A 27,115-nucleotide genomic window follows, 5' to 3' on the forward strand; every position below is an offset into this window, starting at 1 on the left:
AAAAATGAACAATGCTCTTAATCTAGCTCTAAATATTTTTAACTAAAAAATCATCTTATTTGGCATTACAAGCAAATAATATCTCTTTAAAAAAAAGAATAACCAGTATAGGATTTAAACAATAAACTAATACAAATTCAAAATATTAATTAAACATAATTCTATGAAAAAATTGAAAAGCTTCAACTTTTAATAAAGATTTCACCCCATCTGTAATTGACTACAAAAGACCAATTGTATGAAATATAATTTACCGTCTCTTAATGATTTTAAGGCATTAAAAAAAAAAAAAAAAACCGTTGCATATAGATTTTGTAATACTAATTTATCAGTATCACAGCAGAGGAAGTCAACCCAAATTTGAATAAGAAGCCATTAAGATATTAATCGCTTATGAGATTTCAAAAATAATACAATACTCTGCAACGTTTATAAATATAATTTAAAAAATTACACTCTTCGACGTTGACAAACAACTCCACTATATCTTTATCTTAGTCAGAGACTTCAACATACATGGTAAGACTTGGTTACCTGTGAATAAAATAATATGTAAATCAATATAATATAATTTGAGTACTTATTCTAGTGACTATCCAGAATGTATTAGATTCTTCGGAGAATAATTTAATTAACGGCAAAAACATATTATTATAAACAAACAAGTAATTTAAACATATTGTTAAACGTATATAGGTACATTGAAATAAACTCTTATTTGACATTAGATATACAATGATATTTAAAATATAGGTTAATAAATGAAAAATCATTTAATTTTTCATATGTTTAGGTATAAGTACACACTGATTTTCTGATAGAAAGGCATTGGAACGAATTAAAACGATTAAAAAAACCAAAATCATATTATTATTTTTACAAAATCACTATTGACTATGAACTTATGAAAACGCTTTGTTAAAGAATGTTGAAAGTTAATAAATTCATGTTATGTTTTTATTTTTATTTATTTGCAGTTTTCATGTCTGGCGAACGTAAATGTTTGAAACAGAAATACAAAAATACTGTATTTATAATTTTAAATTAGCACAAAGTATGCACCAAATGTTCTCAAGTCTAATTGAATTTCAAATTAGAATTTTTAGATATACCTATACACATATACGACGAGAACAACTAAAGTTTTTTTATGATATGTTTATCCTTTGCGAATTAATAAACTAACCCGTTTCACTTGTAAAAGAACTATTTACATATAAATGCATGTACAAAAGCACGGCAATATCCGTTGTCGTACTGGGCGTATATAATTGAATACTACCGGATGTGAATGCGTGTAAGTGATAAGGATGTGTGAGGAATGAGTACGCGAAACAAAAAAAATGCATTTCAACATTGTCAGTGGGCCCGTTGTCCCATTGGCGTTGTGGAAACATACGCATTTTACTGACTGATTCCGTTTGATTGAATACCTCAAGGAAAATAATAATATAGAATGATGTAAAACAAAGAAATAGGTACATACAAATGAATATGGTTAGATAAATAATAATATATACAAAGAAAAATCAACGTAAACTCAGTCTAGAACAAAAAAAAAAACACGACATTTTGTGCAAACTGTCGAGTGTTATTATATTATAAATACTTTTAAGTCTAATAATAAAAAGGTATTCTCCCAAACAAATTGAATAAGTATATTTGTCGTCTGTGTTATTGTATTCATATATTTATACAATACCTACTGAATATACACATAATATAATGTACCAATAATAATAATAATACATTTAGTTTTAAACCCTTTTTTTCTGGAATGTAATTTTCGGCGATCATCAATTCTTAAACTCGTGAATCGTTTACAATGGATTTTCTCAAAAATCAATCAAATAAAAAAAAACATAATATTTCTTTATCTCGATACACTTATATCTTAAAGAAACATAAAAAATATACTATAAAATAATTTTTATTTGATATAAAAGCACATTTTTTCAAACCGGACATTTTGATTATGTTTTGCACATTGATTTAATCTGACAACATAACCGTAAATATATATTTACTTTAGTTTTTTTTTTTTTAAGGTCACAAACAAAGAATTAGATAGCTGATATGACGTTAGAATTTTATGATAAATAATCATAACAGTTCATTTGAAATTGTAGATTTTCATATTTGATAAAATATTCATGCATAATTATTGCGTTAGTTTTTATTATAAAATTATGATTTATGTTTATGATCCTTATTGAATCTGAATTAAGCAGAGGTATAAACTTCGACTTAGAAATAAATTCAATCAGTTTTACTCGTCAAAAATAATTGTATGTATTACGTATATTGTTTGTATTATACACAAAATGAAAAAAAAAAACTATTAATGTCATAAATTTTAAATGTCTGTGAACAGCATACAAGATTCAAATTAATTTGAAAATTATATCATGTTTAAAACACTTAAATATAAATATTTTATGAGAAGTTAGGTTATTTATTTTCGAATCACAACAAAAAATGTAAAAACAATTCTATCTCTTGAGGGTTTTGAGTAAAAATTCCAGAATTTACTTAATTATAGCATTAATTAGCATTTTGGAAATATATTACTCAACGAGTTATTGATATTTTTTCTAAACTTCATAATTTACATATGGTTAAATAAATTATCACCGATATTTTTATGTTTATAATTGCAGATCTGTTTTACATCTTAAAACGTTGGTCAATGAAAATACCATCGTATAATTTGCATGTAATAAAATAAAGCTATTTTTTTCTAAAAATAGTCAATATATATCGTGTTGGATGTATATTAAATTGGTACTATAAATAAAATAAGTTATGTTAAACTATTGTACAAGTATAAGATTTAGTTTGAAATACAGAAAAAACAAAACGTCAGTTATTACAGAAATGTTTTGAATTATTTAGCTTACTATGAATAATATATGTAACGTACTATATATTGCCTGTATATAGTTTCTATAATATTGAATTCTGATCGAAAAAAATTGCAATTTATGTATTTTATTTTATGTTTAATATGCAACACACATAATTTGGTATTTTATTAAAATCCATTAAAAATATTAACTTGCTTAACACTCAAGTGATATTATTATACACATCAGACAGCTGATCCAGATGTTTTTCCATTCTATTTGCAAGTTTTATTAAAAAGCAACGTAGAAGTTAAAAAAAAATATTAATAATAATAAGTACTCTGACTGTTTACTGGTTCATACCTAAATAAGAGGTATTTGTTCTTTGAAAGTTTTTCCATATCGTGAAATGTCACATTTAGTATTGTGGCCAAAACTAAACAGAAACTATAAACGATTACCGGGAACTTATTGAATCACATTATACAATACACAGTAAAAACAAATCGAATCGAATGTTTGCAGAATAAATAATATATGTATATATATATATAAATAATATATAAATAATATATATATATATATATTTGTATCTGAACCTCTACACACACATGGCTTTATTTGCTATTTATTTTATTCGCTTATTTATTTATTGCACGAACCAGATACGAACACGGTTTAAAATAAATACTGCAGGTAGTAAGATAAATACATTTGTAACGTTTTTTCTTTAATTATCGTTTTTGACAGAAATAATTAGCAACTGAAAATGTAATAATATGAACATTTCTCAGAAACTCGGAGAAAACTGTTTGTGATTTTACATATATGTGTTTTAGGTAATCTTACTTGGATGCTATAAATTGATGAAATCCTATACAAAATTCTCTGAAAACAACTTGTGAAGTTCTGTGGATATCAAAGAAACAAACAAAATTGAAAAACAAATACTTCGTGATTATGTTTTTGAACAAGAAAACTTTTAAACGTTTATATATTTAGTTACACACACAATGCTTTGTATATATTATATATTTTAGACATACTACACTAATAATAAACCTTAATTGAACTTCGAAAATGTGTCCAGGTATATACTGCTACGATATCTGATATTTTGATCATTTAACAATAAATCGAATGAAATCACTTAGTTATGGAGGATATGAGCACATTTTTAAAAAAACAGTCAATATATAAATTAAACTATATTTAATTATTTTTAGCATATTTCTCTACTTTTGTCTGATCGGTTCTTTTTCGTATAATAATAATGTAGGTATGCTAATAAGGAGTAGAAAATTACACTATAGGTGAAGTGAAGAAATATTTGAGCGAGGCTTTCGTATTAAATAAATTTAATGATGTATAATATTAAATCTAATTTTTCGTGGTTTATTACCTACTTCAAACTAGTCGGGTTCGTATTATAGTTGGTCAGTCATATATACACCGGATGATAAGTTCTGTGTGCAGCTTGTGTGTATAATTTTATTCGAATTCAAAAAAATACACTACAGAATTTTTGAAACAAGGGTTTATTGTTTAATTTTTCAATTAGTTATACTGATCTTTTTTAAGTTGATCGAATTGTCTAATAATCATCAAGGTAGAAAATTTAAAAATCAACAAAATTCACTAATAATATTTACTGTGACCGTGAATTGTATCCATACACTTTAATCCAATAACAGTCATTTAATTGTAATTACCTATGTATATAAGTAGTATGAAATGGCCGGTTCTGGTGACCCCCCGCTTCACCCCCCCGCCCTCCCATCAGCGCCACTCTGCGCCACCCTGCGCCACCCCCCCAACCACTCCCCCGCCCTTCTGCGCCACCCTGCGCCACCCCCCGCTTCACCCCCGCACTACAGCCTGCGCCACCCTGCGCCACCCCCCCAACCCCTCCCCACCCTTCTGCGCCACCCTACGCCACCCCCCGCTTCACCCCCCCGCCCGCCCGACCATCACTGAGCGCTAGCTCTTCCACCCTCCCCCCGCCTATGCTGCGCTAGTCTGCGCTAGTCTGCGCTAGTCTGCGCTACTCCCTCCACCCACCCCCCACCTATGCTGCGCTAGCCTGCGCTAGCCTGCGCTAGTCTGCGCTACCCCCTCCCCAACCCCTCCCCAACGCTGCGCAAGCTTGCGCTACCCCCTCCCCAACCCCTCCCCAACGCTGCGCAAGCTTGCGCTAGCACCTCCACCCACCCCCGCCTGTACCGCCCCGCCTACGTCATAGACGTCTGGCCACCGGACAACCCCCTCCCCCACACCTACCGCTGGACCACCTACGTCATAGACGTCTGGCCACCGGGCTACCCCCTCCCCCACACCTACCGACTGTACCACCTACGTCATAGACGACTGGCCACCGAGCCACCCCCTCCCCCACCTCCAGCCTGCGTCGCCCACGTCATAGACACCGGACACCGCGCTACCCCCTCCCCCACCTCCTGCCTGTACTGCCCACGTCACGGACGCCTGGACACCGGCCCACGCCATCCCCCACACCTCCCGCCCGCACCGCGTGGCCCGGCGGCCCGCGATACCGCGGGCCCGCACCGTGCCGACCCCCGCTTCACCCGCACCCGAGCCTCGACGCCGCCGTGACATTTCACCACCGCCGGTGGCGCCATCTATCCGCCGATTCTGTAACGCGGTTTTTCGTCTAATATCGTGAGATATCTTAAAATTACCGTGCTTAAATGCCGCGCCATCCCCCACACCTCCCGCCCGCACCGCGTGGCCCGGCGGCCCGCGATACCGCGGGCCCGCACCGTGCCGACCCCCGCTTCACCCGCACCCGAGCCTCGACGCCGCCGTGACATTTCACCACCGCCGGTGGCGCTATCTATCCGCCGATTCTGTAACGCGGTTTTTCCACTAGTATCACGAGTTATCACGGCCCACCCTGAGCCACCCGAACCACTACCCCCTCCCCCACACCGCCGCCTAAGCCACCTACGTCATAGACGCCTATACCGACCCACCCTGAGCCACCCTAACCCACCCGAACCACTACCCCCTCCACCTGCTCCCCCGCCTTTAACGAGCCCTACTACGTCATAACCGAACCCCTCTCACCCTCCACGGCTATACCGAGCCGCCCCTCCCCCACACCTACCGACTGTACCACCTACGTCATAGACGACTGGCCACCGAGCCACCCCCTCCCCCACACCTCCTGACTGCTGCACCCACGTCATGGACACCCGGACACCGGGCCACCCCCTCCACCACCTTACGCCTGCAGCACCCACGTCGTGGACACCGGGACACCGGGCCACCCCTCCTTCCGCCTTCCATGTGCACCGCGCGACACCGTGGGCCCGCACCGTGCGACCCCCGCTTCACCCCCCATCCGAGCCTCGACGCCGCGCTCTGTCGGTGGCGCGGCCTCGCTTATCGGACGCCGCCGTGACATTTCACCACCGCCTGTGGCGCCATCTATCCGCCGATTCTGTAACGCGGTTTTTCGACGCATACATACACAAAAACATATACATATATGCATTAAAACACATACTAACGCAAAAAGCTATACATACATGTGTAAAAACATATACATTATGTACATAATGTACGAAAACATATACATATATGGTCAAAAACCTATACATACATACTCAAAAACCTATACATACGTGTGTAAAAACATATACATTATGTACATAATGTACGAAAACATATACATATATGGTCAAAAACCTATACATACATGTGTAAAACATATACATTATGTACATAATGTGTGAAAACATATACATATATAGTCAAAAACCTATACATTCATGTGTAAAAACATATACATTATGTACATAATGTGTGAAAACATATACATATATAGTCAAAAACCTATACATTCATGTGTAAAAACATATACATTACGTATATAAGATGCGTAAACATATACATACATAGTCAAAAACCTATACATACATGTGTAAAAACATATACATTATGTACATAATGTACGAAAACATATACATATATGGTCAAAAACCTATACATACATACTCAAAAACCTATACATACGTGTGTAAAAACATATACATTATGTACATAATGTACGAAAACATATACATATATGGTCAAAAACCTATACATACATGGGTAAAAACATATACATTATGTATATAATGTGCGTAAACATATACATACATACTCAAAAACCTATACATACATGTATGAAAACATATACATTATGTATATAATGTGCATAAACATATACATAAATGGTAAAAAGCTATACATACATATGTAAAAACATATACATATATGCATAAGAACACATATTAGCGCAAAAAGCTATACATACATGTATGAAAACATATACATTATGTATATAATGTGCATAAACATATACATAAATGGTAAAAAGCTATACATACATATGTAAAAACATATACATATATGCATAAGAACACATATTAACGCAAAAAGCTATACATACATGGTAAAAACATATACATATATGTGTAAAAACATATACATTATGTACGTAATGTGCGTAAACATATACATAAATGTGTGAAAACATATACATATATAGTTAACGTGATGCCAAGTCAGATATTAACGCGATTAAATTGTTAAATATAGTTTTATTCAATTAAAATGTATATACAGATATTATATAGAGGGTACAGTGAAATAATGAATATTGATTTAGCTGCATGTTAGCCGACGACGTCATACGATTCCGATTTACATATACGGACTTGACTATCATCATAACGATTGTCACGATTGATATTGTTAAAGTCATTTTTTACGTTCCCGATAAATTTTGCGCCTTTATATAACAGTACAAATACGCATTCGGGATTATGCACGCCGTGTTGCTGCCACACTTCGTCATTTTCCTCCCATTTTCCCACACAGTTTTTCGTCTAGTATCATATCACGATATTATAGCACGGAATAGATGACATTTCATTTATTCTCTGATTACAGTGCAAGAACTTCACCCCCTCCCAACACTATTATCGCTATACACCGTGAATAGATAACGTTTAAATGGTCGTTCGTAACACTGCAACACTGCAACAGCCTAACGTGAAACTAGTGCATTTAATTCTTCCGGTGAAAAAATGATGCTCTCGGAGGCTCGCGGTGAGCGCAAGGGCAAAAATATACAACGTTCGACGACTATGCGGCCGCCTAACGATTTGATTGACTGCACAAACTTCGTCATAGACTTTGCTGGTCTAAAATCCGTCAACGTCTGCAACGACATTGAAGAGGTGATTATTACTATTAAAATATAATATTATTCCGTATTATATAATATCGCTAGGATATCGTAGAGAATATTATATCTTATAATATAATTTGATATTTTTTTCACAGCTTTTAGGATTCCAGGAGAACGAAGGGCCTGCGATGTACACATATTAAGATTACCAACCCCCTTACTCGACCTCGACATTCCGATCACCGCTGACCGAGGATAATAATAATAATAAGATGAAACACGTGTATAATAATAACATGATATGTATTATTATACCGTGTTATAATATACATATATATATATGAATCATCTATCAGTGAGATGCTTTTCTCCCACACACACACACATATTGTAAAATGAGATTGTGTTGTATACCGCACATATATATCGTCAAATATAATATTCATTATATTATATTTTAGAAAAAAGGACGTATTTTGTTTTGAATTTTTAATATTTCATTTATTTCACGTTAACCCCCTTCCTCATCCCCGACCATTTACCGCAGCGCCGTACGTCACCACACCCTAAACGAGGACGTCGTGCGCGCGCGTCCTCTATCCGCAACGCATCTCCACTTATCGGGCTATTATCTATATGTATCTGGCGTAACCGCCTTCGCGGTTAACGTCATATTATCACCAACATTGGCGTAATATATCCGTTAATCGGGTGGACGCAGTTTTTCTACGCACCTCATGTCCTCATAATATATACTTTAGGATATCAAGTGATCGAGTCAAATACTGACATGATTAAATTGTTTAATATAAATTGTTGTTTATTCAATAAAAATATGTATATATAATATAGTCATATAGGTTATCGTGTTATAATGAACAATAATATGTTACCCGGCCGCGCCACCGACAGAGCGCGGCGTCGAGGCTCGGATGGGGGGTGAAGCGGGGGTCGCACGGTGCGGGCCCACGGTGTCGCGCGGTGCACATGGAAGGCGGAAGGAGGGGTGGCCCGGTGTCCCGGTGTCCACGACGTGGGTGCTGCAGGCGTAAGGTGGTGGAGGGGGTGGCCCGGTGTCCGGGTGTCCATGACGTGGGTGCAGCAGTCAGGAGGTGTGGGGGAGGGGGTGGCTCGGTGGCCAGTCGTCTATGACGTAGGTGGTACAGTCGGTAGGTGTGGGGGAGGGGCGGCTCGGTATAGCCGTGGAGGGTGAGAGGGGTTCGGTTATGACGTAGTAGGGCTCGTTAAAGGCGGGGGAGCAGGTGGAGGGGGTAGTGGTTCGGGTGGGTTAGGGTGGCTCAGGGTGGGTCGGTATAGGCGTCTATGACGTAGGTGGCTTAGGCGGCGGTGTGGGGGAGGGGGTAGTGGTTCGGGTGGCTCAGGGTGGGCCGTGATAACTCGTGATACTAGTGGAAAAACCGCGTTACAGAATCGGCGGATAGATAGCGCCACCGGCGGTGGTGAAATGTCACGGCGGCGTCGAGGCTCGGGTGCGGGTGAAGCGGGGGTCGGCACGGTGCGGGCCCGCGGTATCGCGGGCCGCCGGGCCACGCGGTGCGGGCGGGAGGTGTGGGGGATGGCGCGGCATTTAAGCACGGTAATTTTAAGATATCTCACGATATTAGACGAAAAACCGCGTTACAGAATCGGCGGATAGATGGCGCCACCGGCGGTGGTGAAATGTCACGGCGGCGTCGAGGCTCGGGTGCGGGTGAAGCGGGGGTCGGCACGGTGCGGGCCCGCGGTATCGCGGGCCGCCGGGCCACGCGCCGGCACAATATTACACCTCTCCCGGGTTTAGCTTTGACTGCATGTTAAAGTTCACTTCGGTGAAACTTGAACTTTTAAATGACTTTGAGAAAGTTTTGTTTCTTGAGAGCGGAATGCGTGGCGGCTTGGTCCAGGCGAGTAAACGCTATGCCAAAGCTAACAATTTCAAGACGCCCGGATACCGAAACGATGAACCCGACACTTGGCTCGTATACCTGGATGGTGATTATATATATATTCGATATATTGTATGAATATTAATTGTTGTTTTTATGTATATAGCTAATAATTTATATGGTCTCGCAATGGGAAAATACATGCCGATTAGCGATTTCGCATGGTACCCAGGGAATCCGGAAGTCGCGCTGGCTCAGCTGGAGTGGATGGGCGAGACGGACGATTTTGGCAGAATCTACGAAGTAGACATCTCGTATCCACAACACCTGCACGATGCCCACAACGATATGCCGTTCTTACCCCACGCCAGCATACCACACGGATCAACCGTTCGAAAGTTGATGGTGACATTTCAGCGAAAAGAACGCTACGTCGTTCATTATATGAATTTAAAACAGGCCATGGCCCATGGCGTAGTAGTCGAAAAGGTTATTATTATTATAGTTATTATTATTATTATTATTATTATTTAAACTTAACCATGCATTTCAGGTACACCGAGTGTTGGAATTCCGACAATCTCCGTGGTTAGCTCCGTACATCGCGCTCAACACTGAGATGAGGAAACGTGCAACCAATAAGTTTGAAGAACAATTCTTCAAAGATTTAAACAACTCCGTGTTTGGTACGTTAGATTATTTTCACTTCAACTTAAAACTTTCACTTCAACTTTAAACTTTAAGCATAATATCATTTTATTCCTGTATATCCAGGAAAAACGATGGAAAACATGAGACGTCGTGTAAAGCTTGATCTTGTAACGCGACCTGACAGACTACGAAAGCTCATCAACCGCCCGACGTTTAAACATTGTACAATTTATAACGACAATTTCGCCGCGGTCACTCTAGATAGCAAAGTAATCGATTTCTGTAAGCCCATTTTCATCGGGTTTACAGTACTCGAACTTAGCAAAGTTCTGATGTACAATTTTCATTATGACGTGATGAAACGATACTACGGTGAAAATATAAAATTGTTATATACCGACACAGGTGCGCATTGTATACTTAACACTTTAAATAAAAAAATATATTATAATAATAATTATTATTATAGATTCGCTTTTCTACCAAGTATCGACTAAAGATTTTTACGACGACTTGATTAACAATCCAAACCTCATGCTGCGCACGGACACGTCTAATTTGCCGACCGATCACAAGGGTTACGCGGGCTCGCGGAAAAGGATTCCGGGATTATTCAAGGACGAGGCCGCAGGCAGAACTATCTACGAATTCGTAGCGCTGCGCGCAAAGTCATATGCCTACGACGTGGAACGCGAAGTCACCATTCGTGCGAAAGGCGTTATGAGACACGTGATCAGAAATCACCTCACGCTAGTCGATCATAAGCGCTGTTTATTCGCCGATGTGGACGACGACATAGAATCCGATGAACGAGACGACGAGTTTGACGTGAGCATGGGGAAAATGATTGCGACCGACTGCGCGAGGTTGGCCGTTGCGCGGATACATCAAAACGCCTCAACGACCGCGACTGCGCATTCCCCAACACCATCACCCGTACATCCGTCGCACGCTTATAGTTATATGTCTTTTACGCCGTATAGAGAAAATGTCTCTATACGGTCGTTTAAGCATGAAATTCGAACTATTAAAACTATGAAACTGGTATTGAACAGATCGGACGATAAACGCCATATTCTAGCCGATAGAATAAATACACTCGCGCACGGACACTATCGCGTAAATAATTATTGAATTTGTCCTATTAATTATTATTATTATTATTATTATTATTGTATAGCTGTTAATATAATATAATACCATTTTAAAATTATCATAATTATTTTTATTATTATTATTTTGGTACTACGCGTTGTAAGAAGCACTTAGCCTTATCACGAGGCGTGTATTCCTGTGTATTACTCGGTATTATTATTATTATTTTTTTTTTTAAAATACCTATTAAAACCAATTTTTTCGTAGAATACCAATTATAATGATTATAACACCTAAAAAAATATATATTATTTAATACTACTTATAATTTATATTTATATACATACGCATATCACATAAATATGATTCACCTCATTAAATGCGTATAATATGTATTATATATATATATTTAATTTAAAACCTCTTATTTCGACGAAACTATTTATATTATAAAACTTGTTAAATATATATAATATATCATTAGTTTGTATCGATTAAAAACTTATTAACACTATAGGATCGGAATAAAATATAAATAAGAACGTATATGTAAATTTTTTTATTTAAAATTATATTAATAAAAACATTTTATGCAGAAGCTCCATAGTCAATTTCACTCAAAATCTATAATGAAACTCCTGTTGTGTAAACCTTTAAATATCAGGGATACAGCTGGGATGTCTCCTGTGTTATATTTTTCGATGTTTTCAACCGAGACGGTAACTGTCTTTGGCAAGAAGACGTTTATCGTCCCCCCGCTCGCCCCGTCAAACAGTACACACGCCACAGTCCTGCCGAATTTCGTCTCGACCGTCTTCATTGATCGCACAGGGTATGCATCATCCTTCCGCAATTCGCCGACGGAGAGATTCACGTTATTCACCTGGCTTTTTAGAGCGCTTAAGAATGCCATAATAAACTGGGAACAGAAAAAATAAATGTTAGATAAAAAATAAATTGTTTAAGCGCAAGCGCAACGTGAGGATAGATATATTTAATAAAAATTAAATTAACTCACTTTATTTTTAAATAACCGTCAATTTACAGACGAAGCGTTGATGATGATGATGACAGACGATGTGATGTCGCTGGTGGTGGTGGTGGTGGTGGTGGCGGTGACGGTGGGCGTACGACGGGTATATGAATTCGGGGCTAGATAAAAACAAAAATATTTTTTATTAATATCAAATAAAAATTTAGTGTGGCAAGATCGCATATAAATATTAAATAAATAAAATAAACTCACTTTAATATAATATTATATATATATTATATAGTAGATCCCCTGCAGAGATGGTTTGATAGGACTGTATGTTGGCGGTGACGATGAATTCGGGTGAGAACAAATTTAGAACTACAATTATAAAATAACATCTATTAATTTCGTACATAAAAGTTCTCCATTCAGAATTGAAAGATTCTTTCAAATCTAAAAACGCTATAGTCGTGTAATACGAGTGCATATATTATAATAATGATTATTAAATAAATAAAATAAACTCACTTTATAAGTTTAGCGATGTGTCAAGATTTCAATGTTCGAATGTCGGTAGAGATGAACTTGAGTGGACTGCTTCGGATAGGAGAGAAAATACGACTGATTTAATATTCACTGGCCAACGGTCAGGCGTCTAAAATTATTATCAACAGACGCCCCCACCATAATCTATCAGCGTGTACAATATCGTGCGGGTACAGGGATTGATAAGCGCATATATGTGCATTACAGACGAAAAGGGTCGTTCGCTTAGCGGATCCTGCGCGTCGTATAGCTAGCGGAATGCCTGGTCCGAACCACATGTGACTGCAGTCGGGTTGACCATTACAACCAGATGATGATACTTCACACCCTCCGACTATAAGGTCATCCAGATGCGGCTAACGAATACGATTATTTGTGTGAAAAACTCGATATTCGTAGACATTATATTATGTATATGTATCTACTTGGAGACTTTAATAACTCGACGTGTACGGAAACGATATTATTCTACAAATTATTTTTAAAAATCGTGTTATGGAATGCGAGGTCGTTTGTGCGACGCTGACCAACCATCAATCCCAGATGTGGAGTATATACATGTTATACACACAAGGATATAATATGCGTAATAAAACTCTTTACACGATTATATAATATAATATACATTTATTTCATAAATATTATATATACAGAAATTAAATAATATAACACATTATTTTTACATATTATTTTTAAACCATTTAAGCAATGCGAAAACTCGATTATATGTACATTGTGCACTATCTAAATTCATATGGTAAAGACAGCACGGCTGTATATTTTTGCACAGCCCCGCGTGTAGCTGATCGAGTCGCGGGCAGTCCAAATCCGCGCCCATCTCGACGATTTCGACATTGGGAATGAAGTCTTGAATGATCTGTCGCTTTTCTTCGCCTTTCACGTAAATGCATTCGAAATGTAACGATTTTAAAATCTTTTCTATTTCAGAATACTCCACATCCCCGCAATCCAAAGACAGTTGATGGTAGTTGCGAAATAACCACATGTTGGTAGCATTGACTTTCGACGTATTTTCGCGCGTTCTAGTGTGTTTAAAAATCCAGTGTTGGCTAGCCCATCCGCCCACGTCCACTACCGACATTTCTTTTATCAAGTATTTCGAGTTTGGGCCTAACACACACTGAATATCTAGTATACCCGACGACATCATACACGTGATCGCACTTGTTATATTATAATATAGGTATATATATATTATATATATATATGTATTATAACGTCTTACTAGCGTTAGACTTGTATGAATACTGACGACTCTATCCTCGAGTATGACTATCCTGGCGCGTGCGTCCGACAAGTCAGTTTTCAAATCTTTGATGTTTTTACTAACAATCTCAACGGATTTGATTAATCCTTAAGGATCCTTAAGGATTCAATTTTATTATTGTTTTCCGATATATATTTATCGGTCGACGGCGGTACTAGTGTCAATTTTAAATGTCTTGTTTTCATTTCAATCACTTGTGTCCGCTCGCCGAGCGTCGTGATTTTTTTCTCGTTCACGTCATTTATATTACTATGTATAGCTAACTCATTTGCGAACTTTTCACCGAGTGCCTCGATTTTTACTAAATTAATCTCGATTAAATTAACGTGTGAGGCGAGCTCTTTTTCGAACCTTTCCTCCATATCCGCTATGGATTTATTTAGCCGACTACCCGGCGACCCTCCAAACGCGTCCATTGCACCGCGGTAACTGTGTTTATATTTTAAGATCGGCCTTATTTATCCAACTATTATGTTCGTCCGTAAAACCTAGCCATCGAACGAATACACGCCGGCCCTTTGTGCGAATTACTTTTTCCACCAGATAATCGTCGGGCAACGTTGTTTTGCGTATTTCTTCGGCGTAAAACCCGCCGGCGATCGGTCTACCCGTATAATCTTGTAGCGTAAACGTGCTCGGCGTAGTCTTATTCACTTTAATAATAGTAAATATTTCCGTAGACCAATTCGGTAAATATCCTTTGGTGAAAACACCCTTGTACACGCTGATGCGTACTTTGTCTCCGGCGCTAAATTTTATTTTACCGGTTTTTTCTACAGCGTATTTTAGTTCAACACGTGTCGGGTCGGCGTCAGCCTGCACCGGTGTCATACCGATAGTCCTATGCGTCGAATTATTATAGTCATCGATTAACGAGGGTAGAATCGTGATCCAGTCGCGTGAACCCCTGCTAGTGAATTCTTTAAACATCCGCTGTTTTAGCGTGCGATTAAATCTTTCCACGATAGACGCCTTGACCGCGCTAAACGTGCTATACATTTTAATATTGTGTTTTTTCACTAACGCTTCGAAATGTTTATTATAGAATTCACGTCCCTGATCGACGTGTAATAGGTTAGGGCTATTCTGTGCAAAAATTTTACTTGCAGCTGCAGCGACTTCTTCGGCTTTTTTCGACTTGAGTGGCAGGGCCCACGAGTACTTGGTGAAACAATCGATAATACAGAGTATATATTTATACGATTTGTTCACGCCGGAATATTGTTGCATGTCAACGAGGTCCGCTTGAAATAAATCGTTTTTTCCGTAAACAATGACGCGGCGTCGAGGGTACCTCCTTCTGGCCGCCGCGTGAAGTTCGCTGGCTATCGCGCGCTTAGACATTTGGTATTTTTTTCAATATTTTAGCTTCGACCAATTCCTCGCAAATCGCTATTATCTCGTTACGAACGCCCGTATTGCCCGCCGCGAGCGACGAATACAATAAACGCAATCTGTCGACCAACTCGTTAGGATCGTTCCAATAAGTGATATTGTGTTTTTGTAATCGCATGCTAATACCCGCGCCAGTTCTGATATTACTTTTTCTAGAAAACAATTTTGAAATTATTCCAGATTTCTGTCCTTTAGATTTGCGAATACGTTCGCCGTTCGACGTCCTGTGCACCGACGTCTGAATTAAGATCGATTTATATGTATTTAAATCTGTTTGTGTGTATTTTGTCGGCTCTGGGGATTTTAGAAATAATAAATCGATAATTCCCGTCGTTACCGGATATGTACGCGTATCGCCTTCAATGTGTATTACATTGTCGATAAATTGTAATTCTTTATCACCCAATCTGAATACATCGCTAGATAATTTTACGGGCCCGTATATTTTGTCCAACACCGGTTTAGTCCAAGGTCCGAAACGTGCGTTCAAATCACTATACGTTGTAGGCGGTGACTGGAGCGGTGCAGGGAAACGATCCACAATAGAATCCGAATCTGGAGTCAATAGCGATGGCGTCGGTGAGGGCGTTACCACCGGAAACGGCTTCTTCTTGATATTCGACCTTATTTCGCTAAGAGGTTCGATAATCGAGCTAAATGTGTTATTTATTAACGCCTCCGTTTCAAACCGCCCCGTTTTTAACGCGTTATATTTTTGTTTTATATTCGCCCTCGCTTGAATTATATCAGTCAAAATAGCAGGCGTTGATACTGTCGTCGAGTTGTTCACCTTATCCATGATCCCGAGTTAATGTAGTAAATTTCGGCGTAGCGCCTTATTATATAACTACGTATGTATCAAACCCGTGTCTATATCGCCCGTTATCACGTTCGTTTTCACTACTGATAACGACGAATTCAAATCTACCTCCACGCCAGCACGTCATGCAAAAATCTTTAAACTCCGAGTATTTGATATCGCCCGAACAGTGTTCGTCGTAAACGTGACGTAAATTCATCTCGTCCTGTTTGAACAGCACTATGAAATTAGCGTTGTCACGTATCAGCTGCTTCGGTACGCGCGAGTAAGACTGAGCTAAATAACACACGTCTACCAGGTTGTGTCTAGATCTCGCAAAGTACGATCGGATGATACCGTGATTTTCCGTTATGACATCGTCGAACAGAAAAACCGAGTTAGGTAGAGCTTTTTCAGGCTGGATCACCGTTTCGTTATCGCTGAATTTAAATAGTTTAACGCCCGGAACGCCGCTCAAAATCTTATCGAGCAATACATATTTAGCTTGATCCAGCGTTTTAGAATAAATATACACGTTTTCAAATTTAATTCCGTTGGCGTGTACTAACAAAGTGAAAATAAGGTTCGTTTTCCCGCTACCCGACGGGCCGACGATCAGCGCTCTCACCGCGTTGGGGAATAGGGGCCCATGGCGAAGCGGGCGCGTTGTATCGCATGACGATAGTGAATCGATATTGTCGACTTTGAGCTTCATTTCTTGGTTGAGAAATCTCATTGTATAAATACGCGTGACGTTCGAGCAGCGTGCTCATATAATGTTACCGCGTTCGAAGGTCAAGACCAATAGTGGTACAGGTCTGCTGAACACCGTAATAAATAGTCTACCGATTGAATTACATTTGCCCGGTTATCAGTACTGCGGGCCGGGAACTAATTTAAAAAAAAGACTCGCTCTCGGGCAGCCAGGAATAAACGGCTTGGATTCGGCGTGTAGGGAGCACGATATAGCCTACGATAAAAGTGATTCTTTATCCGACCGCGGTGTGGCCGACAGTATACTGGAAGAACGTGCTTGGAGCAGAGTGGGGGCGAAAGACGCCGATTATAAAGAAAAAGCCGCAGCGTGGCTCGTGACTACGGGTATGAAGGCGAAACGCAAGATCGGCGCCGGATGCGGATTTTCCAATATTGTAGGTGTGTGTAAAAAAGCGTTGAAAAAATCGCTGAAATCGTGTCCCAGAACATCGAACATGAGTAGTTTAATTAAATCGACTGTTCGCGTCGCGCGCAAACACGTGAAGGCGACTGCGGGCGGGCGTTCGAAAAATAATAAACTGCCTCGCATCATCAGAGTTCCTAAGACGGGTGGCTCTCTAACATTAATACCTATATTGGCGGGGCTTTCCGCGCTCGGCACGCTGGCCGGCGGAGTAGCTAATATCGTGAGAACGATACGCGGTATTAGATCGAACAACGGGTCGCAAGTACATTTGGGCAAAGGTATGTATCTAAGTCCGTATAAAAACGGCGGCTCGTATACTATCGTGCGGAAATCGCGCACCACTGTTGGCGGAGTGGCGAAGAGGAAAAAAATGACGGTGAAAAAGAAAAAATCTACTGCGAATAAAAAAAATAATAAAAAATCTAGAAAAATTAAACCCGTTAAAAAATCGTCTAGAACAAAAAACTAACTCTACCCAATCGCGCCCTTTACGATTTCGAAATAATCAAATACGCCAAACTCGCGAAAATACTTCATTTCAGAGGCGTATATTGTATAGACAGGTTGCCCGCCGCACCCAGACGCGAAGAAGCTGCGGTCGTTAATTTAGACTTGGAAAAAAATAGGGGCACGCATTGGGTGTGTTATAAAAAAATTGGAAAATCGGTTCTGTATTACGATAGCTACGGAAACCTCCGCCCGCCATTAGAGTTGGAAAAATATTTTAAAGGTTGCGACATCGAATATAATTACGAACGTCATCAAACATACGATACTTTTAACTGCGGTCATTTATGTTTGAAGTTTTTAACCTCGAAACAACGATAATAATAATATTGATATTAAATCAATACTATAATAATATATATTTATATATCGTCGACTATACGACGCGGCAACATGTCGTCACAAACATTTTCGTTGAGCGGGGCCAGTTCTGAATTGGAATGTCATTTTTTTCCGCCCGTCGAAGTGGGTAATAAATCGGAAATCGGACTTTTGAGTATGCAAACATATAATTCCATACCCAATGTACAGACCGGTTGTGATAATCTGCATATTATTCACGGCGGACAGGAGGAGCCCGTTAGGATTAAAATACCGACCGGTTGTTATGAAATAATTGCTTTGGAAACTAAAATGCGTGAACTTTTGAAGAACGTCGGCGTACGTTTTTTTAGTTTATCAACCGATAACAGTACGTTGAAATGCACAGTGCATTGTAGTAGCGAAATCGACTTAAACGTCGAGGATAGCATCGCTCCGTTATTGGGCTTCGATAAGCGAACTTTAGCGCGCGATCGCAGACACGAATCCGATCGTGTAGTGAAAATTATGAATGTAAACACGATAAAAGTCGAATGTAACCTAGCGTTAGGTTCATTCGACAACGGTCGACAATCGCACACCATACACGAATTTTATCCAGTCGTCCCACCGGGTTATAAAATAGTCGAAATACCTAAGTATTGCGTACTGTATAAACTGAAAACAAATACGATTGATTACGTGCGAGTATCGTTGACCGATCAAAACGGTAAAGCGATCGATTTTCGCGGTGAGTCTGTGAACGTAAGACTCCTGATAAAAAATGGGTTTGAAGTTCAACGCGGATAAATACGCGATCGATAATGCCGACGACCGCATTAAAGCTATAGCGGTCGTCAGACGCACACCACTGCAGTACACGGGCGTCGTTCACAGAAAAGTTAATAATATTAAAAATAAAAAACTGTCATCGGCTAATCGCAAATTCTTACGCATAATCGGCGCTAAGTAATTAATATATATTTTATATTATACGCGCATGCACTATGGACAAATCCTTCTTGGATGTGGGCGGAGCGTATGTTAACGAATCTCCTATTCGCGAAATGTTTTTACATTCTTTTTTACCATTTTCCTCGTCCGCACTAAACAATGGCGATGAAATCCGCATATCTATTCAGAATCGAGATGCGCACACGTTTCCGAGCGATAGTTTTATCTACATCGAGGGTAAAATAACGAAGCCCGATGAACTAAAGGCCGAGGTAACTATGGCACATAACGGGTTGACGAATTTGTTTAACGAGATGAAGTACGAAATAAATTCTACCGAAGTGCAACGCGTCAAGAAACCGGGCATAACTAGTGCCATGAAAGGTTATTGCTCGTATTCGCCCGCCGACGCGAATATAATGCAAAACGCTGCTTGGGATATCACTGGCAGAAATGCTAATTTCGTCAAAGACGACGCGTTCAGTGGCTGCATACCGTTGAAGCACGTTTTCGGTTTTTGCGAGGACTACAAGCGGATACTGGTGAACTGCAGTCAACAGCTCATACTGAATAGATCGATGTCGGATCTGAGCTCGCTGCATTTCACTAGCGTGCCGGGCGGAGACATGGCGACCGAGTCGGTTAAGGCTTTGGTGAAAAAAGTCAAAGTTCAACTTACTAGAGTGCTGTGGAAAGTGCCGGTGGTCAAAGTCGACGACCGAGAGAGATTGAAGCTGATGAAAATCATCGATAGCAAAAAAATGATTAACTGCGCTTTTAGAAATTGGGAGCTTTGCGAGTATCCGAATTTGCCGCAAACTAACAGGCACTCTTGGATGGTTAAAACGTGTTCGCAAGTGGAAAAACCTAGGTGTTTAATAATCGCTTTTCTAACGAATACGCCCGGAAGCGTATCGGACGGTTATAGCGGCGATTACGACGCGTGTTCGCTGACAAACGTTAAAGCGTATATTAATTCGGTCGAATATCCGTACGAGGATTTCAACGAAAGTTTCGACAAAAACCTGTTTACGATGTTCTATCAAAATTATGCCGATTTCCAAAAACATTATTACGAGCGGTTTACGGCTCAACCGTGCCTGACGAGAGAAAAATATAAGGAGTTGGGTCCGTTTATCTGTATAGACTGTTCGCGGCAGACGGACGACGCGAAGATTTCCAACGTGGACCTCAGAGTGGAAATAGAAGCGGCGAATAATTTCCCCGCCAACACGGCCGCCTACTGCCTGGTTATCCACGATCGCGTGATCCAATACAACCCGTTTACCGGCGAAGTTAGAAAAATATAATATAGCATATAATATTTACTTTTTTTAAAATACTTTTTACAGTATAACTATGTTCACTTAGATTACCGTAGGATGTATTTATATATTATGTAAAAATAATACATGGCTAGACTAGATAATTGTATGTATGTTTTTGTAATAAATGAAATAATAATAAATATAACGTCTTTTTTTCTGAAATATAATGTAATAAATATTATATTTGACAATATATGTACAAATCGTATTTTACAATATATGTATGTGTGGAGGAGAAAAGCATCTCGCAGACAGATGGTACATATTATATATATATATATATTATATATTATAACACACCGTTATTAGACATATTATGATATTATTATACATGTGTTTCATCTTAATATATAATTATCCTCGGTCGGCGGCGGTGGTGACCAGTGGTCGGAATGTCGAGGTCAAGTAAGACGTTACCGGGAATAGTCTCAATATGTGTACATGGCGGGCCCTTCGTTCTCGTGGAATCCTAAAAGCTGTGGAAAAAAATATCAAATTATATTATAAGATATAATATTCTCTACGATATCCTAGGGATATTATAATACGAAATAATATTATATTTTAATAGTAATAATCACCTCTTCAATGTCGTTGACAGCACCACCACCACCACCAGCACCGTCATTACTCGGACCGTTATCTACGCCGTTATTTTGAATATTGCACGCCCAACACATGGCCAACTGTTTGTTCGCGTACAATTTGATCTGGTTTATGAAACTGTTCTCGCTGTTCGGAAATATATTCATCACATGGAGGTCGTGGTGAATATTCTCGGTCGCTGTGGAAATTTCTTCTACGGTCGACGATTTGTCGACATAAATATTAGTACTCAAATACGTGGCCAGCTGATCGATTTGCACCATAACAGCACATCGTTCGACGTTGGATTTTCGCGAGATCGATTCGCCGATGGCCCATTGCATGTCGTGAATTCTTAATAGGTCGCGCCCGCTAAGCATCACGCGACATCCCTGCTGTAGGTGCGATTCGACGACGAGCATGCTTTCACCGCGATAAGTACTCCGGGACAGCGTGTTATACTCGTCTTTGAGGAAAAGTCTCTCTCGGCTCATGACCGGCGTGTCGGATATATTCGACAGTATGTACGGCATGAGCGCGAAAATTCGTTTTAAGAAAACACTCGTTATACATACATGACGCGACGGCGTTATAATCTGTACGCACACGTTGAAAACGTCCGAGGCGTCGAGTCCGACGTTGATGGATTTTCGGCCAGCAAAGTCTATGACGAAGTTTGTGCAGTCGATCAAATCGTTAGGCGCCCGCATAGTCGTCGAACGTTGTATATTTTTGCCCTTGCGCTCACCGCGAGCCTCCGAGATGGTTGTTTGAATTTTTCCCTTCATTTTTTCACCGTCAGAATTAAATGCACTAGTTACACGTTAGACGGTTGCAGTGTTACTGCTTCGCGATAATTAATTAACTCAGCGGGTACGTAATACGCTCGATCGACCATTTAAACGTTATCTATTCGCGGTGTACAGCAATAGTCATAGTTTTAGCACTAAAATACCGCGATAACCCGTGATACAAGACAAAAAATCGCGTTACAGAATCGGCGGATAGATGGCGCCACCGGCGGTGGTGAAATGTCACGGCGGCGTCCGCGCGGCGGCGTCCGATAAGCGAGGCCGCGTCGCGGACAGAGCGCGCCGCGCGCGACGTCGTGGCGCGGGTGGGCTGAAGCGGGGGTGAGGGAGGGGTTAACCCGGTGTCTACGACGTGGTCGGCGCTGCCGGGAGGTGTGCGGGGGAGGGGGTGGTCCGGTGGCCGGGCGTCTATGACGTAGGTGGCGCAGGGCGGCGCAGGCTGAAGACGGGGTGAAGCGGGGGGGTGGCGCAGGTGGCCAGACGTCTATGACGCGGGTGGCGTGGTACATGCTGGAGGTGGGGGAAGGGGTAGCGCAGGCGGCCAGACGTCTATGACGTAGGTGGTGCTGGTGGGGTGTGGGGGGAGGGGGTGGCCCGGTGGCCGGGCGTCTATGACGTAGGTGGCGCAGGGCGGCGCAGGCAGAAGACGGGATGAAGCGGGGGGGTGGCGTAGGGTGGCGCAGAAGGGTGGGGAGGGGTTGGGGGGGTGGCGCAGGGTGGCGCAGGCTGTAGTGCGGGGGTGAAGCGGGGGGTGGCGCAGGGTGGCGCAGAAGGGCGGGGGAGTGGTTGGGGGGGTGGCGCAGGGTGGCGCAGAGTGGCGCTGATGGGAGGGCGGGGGGGTGAAGCGGGGGGTCACCAGAACCGGCCATTTCATACTACTTATATAATCATATTACGACCACTCAGTTTAGTATAATTTGTTTATAGTTTGTACACAAATGATAAATTAAACAAATAGATACTCGTTTAAATATTACAATTTCAAAATAATTATTAATTTAACTGTATGCATTCAATATTGGTTGTATTAACGAGTTATTGATAAAAATGTTTTGCATTTGATTATGTAAATTCAATTTTAACTTAGGTAAGAATGCAAATAACATTTATATTTTAAAACTATAAGATTGTTTTTTTATTGCAGGAGGTTTCTAAAATATTAACAGACATTACAAATACCAAATCAATATACTTATCCTAACTTTTAAATTAAATTAATCCAATTTATAGGTATCCATTGACCAATATGTATATTTTATTCATTATAAGTTATAGGTAATATCATATTAAAAATGAAATTGATAAATATTTTTAGATAAATACTTTTAAGAGTCGATGCCCGTCGTAAATAACAGAAGATCCAAGTTTTCCCTGGGACACACAAAATAATAAATCCATGGATATTTTTGATCACTATAAAATGATTCAAGAACTTGCGCAGTAAATATACTTAAAATGTCATAGTATCTGAAGTTAAGATTCGAAGAAATGATTAAACGCAACTGCACTATAATATGTCTATGTATTACTGTTGAATAAGTAAAAGTTGCCTAGTTTCTTCGAAACCATACACTGAGTATAAGTCAAGTTTAATTTGTTTTTGAGGTTATAAATGTTTGAACTGATATGCCAAGAGTCTAAGACTTAGCTAGATAGATTTCTTACAGCGTAGATTGAAACACTGGTATGACTATGTATATTTAATTTAGATTTTATCCCTCTTTACAGTCTTTACATTCAATAACTCTACTTTTGTCAAAAAATGTTGAATTTTGAATAAAATGTTATGAATTTTCTAGAATAAAAACTCAATATTATTGACAAGTCTTATAGGATAAAATAATAATTTTATACTGAAAATAATAGTACCAACAAAGCAAATGAACCAATGGCGTTACATTGATATGAAATCCAATTATTGCTTAAACTAAAAAATATTGTTTATTTTTTAAAGTATAAGTAATGAAAAACATTTTATTATTTCTATCTTAACACATTTTGTTCGTTAAAAAATCATCACAAAAGCACCACTTTTTATCATTCCAAAACTAACTTTATTCTAATCAGATGAATATCTTCTGGCTCGCAGTATGGTTAGTAGTATTTAGTGTTGGCCAACGATATCGATAATTCGATACGATATGGATATTGTGGGTATTTTCTGAATAATTTTGATATCGATATCTAAAAATAATTATTGAAAATATCGTGGTATCGGCTCGGAAAAATAAAGTTGACCGATATTCACTTTTATAACTTTTATCTACTAGATAATAAATTATAGCATATTGCGATATATTTCAAAGAAATAGATCACCACACTAAATAATTTACTCTAAATTCAGTGTCGGTTGTTAACTCGCGGTGAGACCTAGTAATTATTTTAAATACAATTTATTAAATAAATAAATAAATAATTTATTTATTTGAAATTAATACTCAATGAATACTTTTCAGTTAGTACAAAATAATTTATAATTGATAATTAATTTACACTCATAATATATTAATAAAATATGTATTATATGCTTTTAATATGTTAACTAAATTATGTATAAAATGTATCTTGTAATTATATAAAAATAAATACTATATCGATTATTAAAAATATATCGTTGGCTAACACTAGTAGTATCACATTAAACTATTGATAGTTTTGTTAACCTAACAAAAACAATATTTAATATTTACTTTGCTCCATTCATTTGAAAAACAAAAACTTAAAAATCAATAATGTAACTATGCACGATAATAGAATCAACTGAAATGTGTTAGGTTATGCAAATCGATCGGTCCTTTTTAAAATGATCAAAAACACGGTTTACTATGAAAAAAAAAACTACACAATCAAAAATTCTTATATTTTTTTTTGGAAATATAAAATACTAACATGGTACACAATTTATAATAAGATAGTCGTCAGTCTTTATTAACAACATCGTGTTCAGAGACATGGTAAAATGCTTTTACAATCTACAGATTACATTGGCTATTGTTCTGGAACCGTATATTCTTGAAAAGTAATGTTTGATAGAAAAATACGTATACTCAAAGAAATATACGAGTATATCACTAGAGTATGAAGTTTATGCGCAGCAATTTAAATTGAAAGAGCAAAGGCCTAGAAGAAGAGAGTTGTTTCCAGTTTTTCTTAATATTATTTTTACTTTTCTTATCTTTAAACTTACAGTATACAACATTATTATTTATTGAATTCATCAAATAACTTTTGGTAATGATTGCTTTAAATACCTTATATAACGTGAACAGTTTTGTACGAAACATTTATACGCAGTCTTATATTCTTATACTTTGTAAACTGTAATTATTATATACTTTGATATTGAACTGAAATCACATTATATATTATAATTTTTAAGAGATTTTAAGTTCAAAATAATATTATAATTAATGAATTGTAATCAAGAAAATAATATATATTTAGATATTTATTGGCTTGATATTTTATATTATAATAATATTGAATAATAAATCTTAACTTAAGTAATATTAGTATTTAAATTATATACTTACTTGTTCAAAAAAAAAAAAAAAAAAAAAAATTAAAACACAAATGAATAATAACATGTTTGAGTTTGTGGTGTAGAATGAGTTTTTTACGGTTTTTAATCGAGATTAATAGATTTTTACAATTAGTTCAGATTAGTTAATTTGTTATAATAGTTACACAAATTAATAATATCTACACTAAATTTTTTTTTCATAAGTACACGGAATAAAATCATAAATGATTAACTTACATTTATAAGAACTTGAAGTGATAACCATCATAGTGAAATTGCATAGTAAAAGTATATTATAGTAAATTACATAAATAAACATAAGCAGAATTACCTGTATAAAATAAATAATGTAATATTGTATAATAGTGTGGTATTATTAACAAAAAATATAAAATTAGTGAGGAAATTCTTTCACATGCATAAAGCTCAATTCAAATAACGTGGAATCAATCAATTAATCGTTGCATTCAATCGACTCTTTTCAAAACGTACACGTTAGCAGTTCACATTAACGTTTAAGGTTGTGTTCGATGTATTTTATTATTATATCATAATTTACAGTAATGGGATGCATTTTTTTTTTACATTTTCTGTACATAATTTCTATGCCTCAAGATTCAGAAAGAATAGGGTTATTGCTTATGAAGCTTGGGTGACTTTTCGTGGCGATGAATTTAGTATCAAAGGGTTTCATATTACGTTCTGCATTAAAAAAAATTATCTCCGTACCATCGAAATTAACGCGTGCATAACGAGGACAATTTGTAGACTTTTTTTTTGGCGTTCTTAAAGTTTTTCTATAGTTTTGGCGTCCACCAATATTATAATGCAGATTCAACAGACCCTAACGTACCATAGGTTTACAGAAAAAAAAAAAAAAAAAACATAGACCAAAGAAACTCTCGAAAAACTACATAAAATAGTACTTTTACGTGGGAGAAAAAAAAACAGAAAAAAATATACCTCGGATGTTTCCTTCATATAAATTAATATAGCTCTGAGGAAAAAACAAATAAAACGCAATATGTCCGAAGATTTCGTAAAGTATTAGAAGCGGAGAGCAGACGTCGAATGTTTTAAATCCGTTACTACAGCGAGAGACATGAAATATAACCTCCAGTTTATTTTGGAGAGTAAACGCACTTAAGATTATTTGTTTCTTTATAAATAATTTAAAAGTTAACGGGAGGTTTAATCAATGATTTGAACAGAATATAAAAAAAAAATCCATAAACTATAA

At 38.1% G+C, this 27,115-nt stretch overlaps 4 protein-coding genes and 1 long non-coding RNA gene across 5 annotated transcripts; 3 read left to right on the forward strand and 2 right to left on the reverse strand.

Moving 5' to 3' along the window:
• The first annotated feature begins 9,824 nt into the window (after positions 1–9,824).
• LOC107170074 (uncharacterized) lies at positions 9,825–12,212 on the forward strand. Its single transcript, XM_089227762.1, has 5 exons — positions 9,825–10,038; positions 10,099–10,421; positions 10,486–10,618; positions 10,707–10,988; positions 11,053–12,212. The coding sequence occupies exons 1-5, from the start codon at positions 9,858–9,860 to the stop codon at positions 11,715–11,717; spliced, it is 1,584 nt and encodes a 527-aa protein (XP_089083888.1). The 5' UTR covers positions 9,825–9,857; the 3' UTR covers positions 11,718–12,212.
• Positions 12,213–12,222: 10 nt separating this feature from the next.
• On the reverse strand, positions 12,223–13,264 carry LOC149055832 (uncharacterized). The gene is made up of 4 exons (XR_016191754.1): positions 13,183–13,264; positions 12,925–13,032; positions 12,697–12,830; positions 12,223–12,597 (listed from the first exon to the last, which is right to left on the reverse strand). It is a non-coding gene; the product is annotated as an uncharacterized LOC149055832 (long non-coding RNA).
• A 4,194-nt stretch (positions 13,265–17,458) lies between these two features.
• Positions 17,459–18,693, forward strand: LOC149055833 (uncharacterized). Its single transcript, XM_089226958.1, has 2 exons — positions 17,459–18,143; positions 18,425–18,693. The coding sequence occupies exons 1-2, from the start codon at positions 17,459–17,461 to the stop codon at positions 18,691–18,693; spliced, it is 954 nt and encodes a 317-aa protein (XP_089083084.1).
• Positions 18,694–19,679: 986 nt separating this feature from the next.
• Positions 19,680–20,936, forward strand: LOC107172718 (uncharacterized). Its single transcript, XM_015523014.2, has one exon. It carries the CDS (start codon positions 19,680–19,682, stop codon positions 20,934–20,936), a length of 1,257 nt encoding a protein of 418 aa, XP_015378500.2.
• A 376-nt stretch (positions 20,937–21,312) lies between these two features.
• On the reverse strand, positions 21,313–22,437 carry LOC107171259 (uncharacterized). Its single transcript, XM_089226893.1, has 2 exons — positions 21,536–22,437; positions 21,313–21,430 (listed from the first exon to the last, which is right to left on the reverse strand). The coding sequence occupies exons 1-2, from the start codon at positions 22,325–22,327 to the stop codon at positions 21,383–21,385; spliced, it is 840 nt and encodes a 279-aa protein (XP_089083019.1). The 5' UTR covers positions 22,328–22,437; the 3' UTR covers positions 21,313–21,382.
• Between the last annotated feature and the right edge of the window lie 4,678 nt (positions 22,438–27,115).

The sequence above is a fragment of the Diuraphis noxia genome, unplaced genomic scaffold, assembly GCF_037042655.1.
Source record: "Diuraphis noxia isolate RWA-SAM2 unplaced genomic scaffold, SU_Dnox_SAM2 contig0004, whole genome shotgun sequence".
NCBI lineage: Eukaryota > Metazoa > Arthropoda > Insecta > Hemiptera > Aphididae > Diuraphis > Diuraphis noxia.

Coding starts and splice junctions, on each gene's coding strand:
- LOC107170074 (XM_089227762.1), top strand. CDS start 9,858: ATGTTAAAGTTCACTTCGGTGAAACTTGAACTTTTAAATGACTTTGAG. Junction 10,039..10,098: donor TTGGCTCGTATACCTGGATG/GTGATTATATAT, acceptor TTATGTATATAG/CTAATAATTTATATGGTCTC. Junction 10,422..10,485: donor ATGGCGTAGTAGTCGAAAAG/GTTATTATTATT, acceptor CATGCATTTCAG/GTACACCGAGTGTTGGAATT.
- LOC149055833 (XM_089226958.1), top strand. CDS start 17,459: ATGTTACCGCGTTCGAAGGTCAAGACCAATAGTGGTACAGGTCTGCTG. Junction 18,144..18,424: donor GCAAGTACATTTGGGCAAAG/GTATGTATCTAA, acceptor TATATTGTATAG/ACAGGTTGCCCGCCGCACCC.
- LOC107172718 (XM_015523014.2), top strand. CDS start 19,680: ATGGACAAATCCTTCTTGGATGTGGGCGGAGCGTATGTTAACGAATCT.
- LOC107171259 (XM_089226893.1), bottom strand. CDS start 22,327: ATGAAGGGAAAAATTCAAACAACCATCTCGGAGGCTCGCGGTGAGCGC. Junction 21,431..21,535: donor CTGTCAACGACATTGAAGAG/GTGATTATTACT, acceptor TTTTTTCCACAG/CTTTTAGGATTCCACGAGAA.